Source organism: Archocentrus centrarchus, unplaced genomic scaffold (assembly GCF_007364275.1).
Source record: "Archocentrus centrarchus isolate MPI-CPG fArcCen1 unplaced genomic scaffold, fArcCen1 scaffold_33_ctg1, whole genome shotgun sequence".
Taxonomy (NCBI): Eukaryota; Metazoa; Chordata; class Actinopteri; order Cichliformes; family Cichlidae; genus Archocentrus; species Archocentrus centrarchus.
The window spans coordinates 3,828,970-3,836,753 of NW_022060261.1; the positions used below are offsets into that span (position 1 = coordinate 3,828,970).

At 43.9% G+C, this 7,784-nt stretch overlaps 1 protein-coding gene across 1 annotated transcript in view; it reads left to right on the plus strand.

The window, feature by feature from the left end:
• Nucleotides 1-7,537, plus strand: part of LOC115776549 (low affinity immunoglobulin gamma Fc region receptor III-like) — a 40,946-nt gene extending 33,409 nt beyond the window's left edge. Inside the window, exons 4-7 of the mRNA XM_030724264.1 lie at nt 6,002-6,134; nt 6,836-7,081; nt 7,158-7,319; nt 7,443-7,537. Coding sequence (XP_030580124.1) covers nt 6,002-6,134; nt 6,836-7,081; nt 7,158-7,319; nt 7,443-7,537 — 636 coding nt within the window. The remainder of the gene's footprint in view (nt 1-6,001; nt 6,135-6,835; nt 7,082-7,157; nt 7,320-7,442) is intronic.
• The last annotated feature ends 247 nt before the right edge of the window (nt 7,538-7,784 follow it).

Consider the following 7,784-nt stretch of genomic DNA (forward strand, 5'->3'; position numbering starts at 1 on the left):
AAAATGTAATCATACATGTACAAACTCAGGCTGAACCCATAATTATGGATTCAAAGCTATAGGTGCAATAGCGCCCCCTACAGAAGCAAATGAAAATTTGTATGATGGTCAACAGAATTAGTTTCTCTGAATTTAGTTTCTCAGATGAAATTTTTTTTCAACATTCCTGACATCATCCTGATCAAAAAAGTCAAGTAAAAAAAAACATTTGTCAAGTAACAGGTAAGGAAATGAAAGCTGTCACAGAGTCAGGAAGGAGGGGTGTTATGCTAAGCTTAGCAGAGTGTGAAAATCATTACTGAGAAGAACAATGCCAGAGACAACTCTGCTGCCACTGCTCAGTAAGTACGACTCCACTTCCATTGCCTTCTTTAGTTTGCAAGTTTTATTCATATTTCAGTGTGTGGAGCTGGTCTGCAGGTTTCAGTCGCAACAATATTTCTGAGAATGCTACTTGGTGATGTTCTGATACTGCTCTCCAAACTATGAACAGATTATTGTAGAGGAGCTTTCAAAAAAGATCCTTTAAAAAAATCAGTGCTATCATAAGAATGGAAAACCTAGAGAGAATAATTACATTCATACATACATGCACGTATGTATGTATGTATGCATGTATGCATGTATGTATATATGCATGTATGTATGTATATATGCATGTATGTATGTATGTATATATGCATGTATGTATGTATATATGCATGTATGTATGTATATATGCATGTATGTATGTATATATGCATGTATGTATGTATGTATATATGCATGTATGTATGTATATATGCATGTTGTATGTATGTATATATGCATGTATGTATGTATATATGTATGTATGTATGTATGTATGCATGTATGTATGTATATATGCCAGAGACAAAATGCAAAATGCATGCTGTGCATCTGAAGTGCATACATACATACATACATACATACATAGCCTATGAAAATTTATTAAAATGTGTGTGAAACCCTAACCCTGACTATGAATGTTAAGTGCTTCAAACGCTTTTACTGTAAACAGGAGCAGGAGTGATGATATGGATTTGATTGAACAAACAGTCACGTGAAGTGTTGCTTATAAATGTACAAACGTGAGCGGATGTTCTGCAGGCCTGCAAAATGCATGCTGTGCATCTGAAGTGTGAAAACTGTCACCTGAGTGTTATTTCTCTTTAGTTTTGATCTCACTGCTGAGCTGCACAACAAACCAAGGTCAGTAACCTTCTTCTGTCACAGGTTAAAATGTACACATTTTGGAATAAAAAAAGGGCCGTCTGCAAAATTGTTAACATTTCATATACATATTTCACAATATATATAGCAGAGCATCAGGTAGCACTCTGCTGTCAGTCCAAATGTGATTCAACTCAGAGATGCCATTTCCTGTTCCGGTTTAAAAAAAAGAAAACAATAAAAGTTCTCTTTAGATTATTTTATTTTCATTCTTGTCCCATTGTGCAATAAATTAGAAGTTCTCAGTCCTCAGTAATGCTACCATTTTTGTAATAACTTCTGTATGAAACAAAGTCAAGTGATTGTTGGGCAAGTGCACTAAAAAGCGCACACTGGATCATTTTTATTTGCCCATACAGTAGATCATGATCTAGTTTGGTTCTTAGTTTGGATTTCTTGTTTATTTTTGATTATGGATTATTTAGTGTTTGAGCAGGTGTTTTATTTATCAGTGTTATTATTTTCTTCTGTACTTGCATTAAGCTCATTTGTTTCAGTCCTGGTCTCTGTCTAGTTACTTCCTGTTTTATTTTGGTGTGCCTTTGGTCCTTGTGTGGTGTGTTTAGTTTTGCTTCCTGTGTTTTCCCTCCCAGCTGTTTCTTGTGATCTCATTACGACTTGTGTATTTATTGCCATATTTTCCCTCTGCTCTTTGTTGCATCCTAGTCATCATTAGTTTCTCCTGTTTGTGCTGTGTTTAAGGTTAAAGTTCCTAGTTTCCAGTTCCAAGTCCATGTTCCTTTCCAAGTCTATATTATGTAGTTCTGGCTAGCTGCCAGCCAGTTTGTTTTCCATTTTCTCCTGTGAGTTTCAGCTGATAAAGCTGTTTGTTCCGAGTTCGACGTCCAGTCTCCTGAGTCGGGGTTCCATATTGCCTGCCACTCAGCGTTCATGACAAACTCTAATTGAATAAATCAATTCTTGCAGTAATTTCCTTCCACTGCCTCAGACAGCTGCCCCTTCCCAAGCCTGATTCTGCTGCAGGTTTCTTCCTGTTAAAAAGGCAGTTCTTCCTTGCCATTGTTCCCAAGTATTGCTCATAAGGGATTGCTTGATCCTTCAGATGTGCCCCGTAATATTGTTGTGTTTTTATCTTACAATATAAAGCACATTGAAATGACTGGTGCTCTGAAATGCCAATATTTAAATATAACTAAATTTACAACTTCTATGAGGGTGGGCTGAAAAGTTCATAGGCTGACTAAGATGGAGTTATCATAGAGTAATTAAATTTGGCTTGCCTTAAACCTTTACTGATGCCAACTGCATATTTTATTTCGAGATAAACCCACACTGGATACAGAATTGAGGACTTGGAAGTTTAATACTAGAGACATTTTGTGAAAATGGATCAAATTTGGCACTGTGGTGTTATTAAATATCTGCAGAAAAAGGGGTTAGCCACAAGTACATTCATGTTGACATGGTTGCTACATTAGGGGATGATGCTCCAGCTTTATCAACTGTGCAAAAGTGGGCAGCTGATTTCAAGAGGGGTGGGGAGAGCCTTGAAGATGACCCAAGGTCCGGACGTCCTGCCACAGCCACCACCCAAGTAAACATTTACCGTGTTCTCCCCGCTCCGTGGGTGCCACAATAACACGCCAGGCTGGTCATGTTGCAGCCAGAATTGGCACTTTTCCTCACCCATGATGAATGTTGGGTTTACCACTTTAAGCCAGAAACCAAATGGCAGTCCATGGGTTGGAACATCCGCCTTCTCCTCCACCAACAAAGGCCAAGGTGGTGTCATCGGCAGGGAAGTTGATTGTCTCAGTCTTCTGGAATGCAAAGGGCATTGGGTTCATTGACTACATTCAAAAAAGCCCATGTTATCAATGAAGAATACTATGCCAACTTGCTGAGGCAGCTGCAAAAGGCAATTAAGTCAAAATGGCCTGGAAAACTGATGGAGGGGGTCCTTTTTCACCAGGACAATGCTCCTGCATACAAGTCCATTGCAATGGCTACTGTACTCGACTGTGGCTTTGAGCTGGTTGATCACCCTCCATATTCTCCTGATTTGGCATCATCTGACTATTTCCTGTTCCTCAACATGAAAAAACACTTGGCTGGGAAGCAGTATCAGACCGATGATGAGGTCATCTCTGCTGTTGAGGACTTTATTGAGTGTCAGAATGAGTGTTTCTATACCACGGGGATCCAAGCACTGCAACACTGATGGAAGAAATGTGTGGACCGCAGAGGAGACTATGTGGAAAAATAAAACGCATTTGGTCAAGTTTGACCATTGCATTGTGGTCAGCCATTGAACTTTTCAGCCCAACCTCGTATTGCTTTGTGCAAAATGTAAAGAAACAAAAAAACACATCATGTTTAAACTGAGACATTTTAATATTTTATGATAAGTAATAATCCAACAACATTTCTCTAAAAAGTTGGGATGGGGCAACAAAGGGCTGGGAAAGTAAGTGGTACTAAGAAGAAACAGTCTGAGAAACATTTCACTACTCATTAGGCTAATAAGCAATAGGCCAGTAGCATGACTGGGTATAAAAACAATATCTAAGAAATGCAGAGTTTCTCAGAATTCAAGAACAACAGAGGTTTACCAGTCTGCAAAAAACTGTCCCTAAAAATTATGGAACAACTTGCCAATAATGTTCCTTAATGTAAAATTATAGAGACTGAGGTCTAAGCTCTGCTGCTGCTGTTCTCTGCCTACTGGCAGCACTGCTTCCCTCAAGGTCTCACCAGCAAGGAGTTGTTTAACCGCCTCAGTGACCTCACCCCCAGCGATGGGCGAGTCATCCCTTCGTCCCCAGACTCTGCTTCCACTGCGGAAGACGTGTCAGTGGGATTAAGGAGGTCCTTGAAGTATTCCTTACACCACCTGACTATAGCCGCAATTGAAGTAACCAGTACTAGACCTGCACTATAGACCGTGTGAGTAGAGCACCACTTTCCCTTCCTGAGTTGCCTGTTTGCCAGAATCACATCGAGGCTGTCTGAAAGTCTTTTTCCATGGCCTCACCGAACTTCTCTCACACCTGAGTTTTTACTTCTGTCACCGCCCGAGCCACATTTCGCTTGGCCCTGCCAGTACCCATCAGCTGCCTCCAGAGTCCCACAGGCTAACCAAGCCCAATAGGACTCCTACTTCAGCTTGATGGCTCCCTTCATCTCCAGTGACCACCATCTGGTTCGGGGATTACTCACAATGGGCACAAACCACCTTGCAGCCACAGCTCTGAGTGGCAGTCTCAACAGTGAAGTTGTGCAACACGGTCCTTTCATAGTCAGTGTCCTCAGCCTGCCTTGGAATGCTGTCAAAGTTCTGCCGGAGGTGGGAGTTGAAGATCTGGACTGGGGCTTCTGCCAGGCATTCCCAGCACAGCCTCATGATATGTTTAGGTGCACCAGGTCTGTCCAGCATCCTCCCCCGCCACCTGATCCAACTCACCACCAGGTGGTGATCAGTTGACAGCTCAGCTCCTCTCTTCACTCGAGTGTCCAGAACATACAGCCTCAGGTCTGATGACGTGATTGCAGAATTGATCATCGACCTGCGACCCAGGGTGTCCCAGTGCCACGTGCACTTATGGACACCCTTATGTTCCAACATGGTGTTCATTATGGACAAACTGTGGTTTGAACAGAAGTCCAATAACAAGACACCATTTGGGTTCAGATTGGGCAGGCCGTTCCTCCCAATCAAAGCCCTCTAGGTCTCCTGTCATTGCCCATGTGAGCGTTGAAGTCTCCTAGAAGGACAATGGAGTCATCAGATGGAGCAACCCTGCCCAGTGACTCCAAGAAGGGTGGGTACTTTGAACTGTCATTTGGCACATAAGCACAAACAACAGCCAAGACCCGTTTCCCCGTCCAAAGGCGCAGGGAAACAACTTTCTCAACTACCGGTGAAAACTCCGACATACAGGCAGCCAGCCGGGGATACAAGAATACCCACTCCAGTTCGCCTCCTCTCACTGAGGGCAACTCCAGACTTGAACAGAGTCCAGCCCCTCTCCAGGAGACTGGTTCCAGAGCCCAGGCCATGTGTTGAGGTGAGCCCAACCATATCTCGTTGGTATCTCTCAACCCCATGCACTAGCTCAGGCTCCTTCTGCACCAGAGAGGTGACATTCCATGTCCCAATAGCCAGTCATGATAGCCAGGGAACGGTCCACCAATGCCTCCGCCTGACCCACACTGCACCCGACCCCTATGGCACCTCCTGTAGGTGGTGGGCCCATGTCATCTCTTCAGGTTGCACCCAGCCAGGCACCACGAGCTAATGCTTGGCCACCAGATGCTCTTACTCAGGCTCCCTCCCCAGGCCTGGTTCCAGGGTGGGGCTCCAGTAACCCTTTCCAGGGCAGGGTTAACAGTTCGCTAGTTGTCATTTCCATAGGGGCCTGCTCTTTGTCTGGCCCCTCAACCAGGACCAATTTGCCATGGGAGACCCTATCAGGGGGACAAACCCCCTAACAACATAGCTCCTGGGATTACTGGGACATACAAACCCCTCCACCACAATGAGGTGACGATTCACAGAGGAGCTTTTATAGAGTACACTACAAAATTCTTTGCATTCATTTCTCAGAGTGCCCCGAGAGGATGTCAGGTTAAGCACATAATAAATATCTTATTTCTTATCTTATCCTATGTCACAGCTCGTCTGACTGTCAGTCCCAGCAGCTCTCAAATCTTTGAAGGAGACTTTGTGACTCTGAGCTGTGAGGAGGACGACAGCTCTGCTGGATGGATTCTGAGGAGGAACACAAGCAAACTACAGAGGACTCAGTGTGGAACTAACTTTGGAAAATGGTCTGGTTCTTCTTGTAACATCAGCTACATCTATACATGGGACAGTGGAGTTTACTGGTGTGAGTCCAGAGAGGGTGCCATCAGTAACATGATTAACCTCACAGTCACTGGTAAGCTGAGTGTTACTACTTTTCCACCGCTGAGGAGCCGGTGCTCGTGCCAGTGCTGGTTTCAGTGAACTGGTGAAAAGCTTAAGAACGGGCCCGCGTTTCCACCGCGTTTCTGTGAACCGCTCCTTTACGTATGAGTGTGGGCGGGTCCTCGTGTGGACACGAAGCCGAAGCGCACAAACGTGGGAGAACACGCTCCCCTTTCTGTGCTGCAAATACGTTTTAGTGTCCAAACCAAACTACTGCAGCATCTGTGTGCAGCACAGAGGGAAACACAGACAGCGATTAGAGCAAGACGACAAGTACGCACTTTGTGTCCTTTTATCTGTGATATGAACTGATACAAAGCAGCAAGTTCAGCCTTAGAGCCCAACCTAATTCACAGCCGTGAAAATTGCTTCGTTTTTCTCATGTAATACACATGTAATATGGTAGAAAACTAGATGTTGAGACGGCAGAGTCACGCCCTTCTGCTGCTTTCGTCACATGTTCTTGGTTTGATACCAGCTAGCTTGCAGGCCTGAGTTGAATCTGTTTTTCGGCCGAGCACCGAGTGTGTTCAAAGTGGAAAAACCGCTGAACGGTTCAAATACTGGCACCTGCACCGGAACCCCGTCGGTGAAAAAGTGGCTTGTGTGGAGTTAGTGTTGATGAAGCTGTGTGTAAATGGATGAAATGCTGTAGTTTGTCTCTGTGTTGAGGTGGATCAGTGATCCTGCAGAGTCCTGTCCTCCCTGTGATGGAGGGAGATGACGTCACTCTGCTCTGTCAAACAAAGACCACTCCCTCCAACCTCCCAGCTGCTTTCTTCAAAAACAGCACCTTCATTGGCAATGAGCCTACAGGTCACATGACCATCCAGCATGTTTCCAGGTCTGATGAAGGCCTCTACAAGTGTGACATCAGCGGTCATGGAGAGTCTCCATCCAGCTGGATCACTGTCATAGGTGAGGAGCTTCACTCTGATTTTTCAAATTCATTTCACCTACAAATTTACCTGAACAGGTGGGATTTTCTCTGCAGATATACCTGCAACAACAACTCCACCCACTTCAGGAACTCAAAGAACCACTCGTCATTTTGACTTTACACTGATGCGATATCTGCTGGTCTTCTGCCCTTTCTTCATCTCCACCCTCCTCATGGTTTCTTTATATCAACAAAGAGCCACAGGTAACACTCTGAGCCATTCCCTCATCAAACAATCAATAATGAATGACCTGATGATGAAAGTCTGACTGTAGCCAAACTTTCTTAACATTTCATAAAATACACCTTTATTTCCTTTGTGAACTGCTCTGACTGCAGGAAATGACCAGACCATCTCTGAAGCAATGACCCGACCTACCAAGGTCAAGGGACTGGACGTGGAGGATGATGTCATCGAAGAGCATCACCCGTGATTGTAACCAGAAACTTTGATCTGCATTGACAATTCAAGTTTATATAACACCAATTCACAACAGTCATGTAAAACAAGGTATACACACAAAAATCTTAATCGTCAGAGCACACAAACGATGAAGGCTCAGCTTCCTTATAAAAAATGATACACACATCTTTACACTGTGAAGAACAATGAGTCATAGCTACACAGTGCTGTTAAAAGTGTTTGCCCCCTCCTGATTTCTTACTTTTTGCATATTTGTC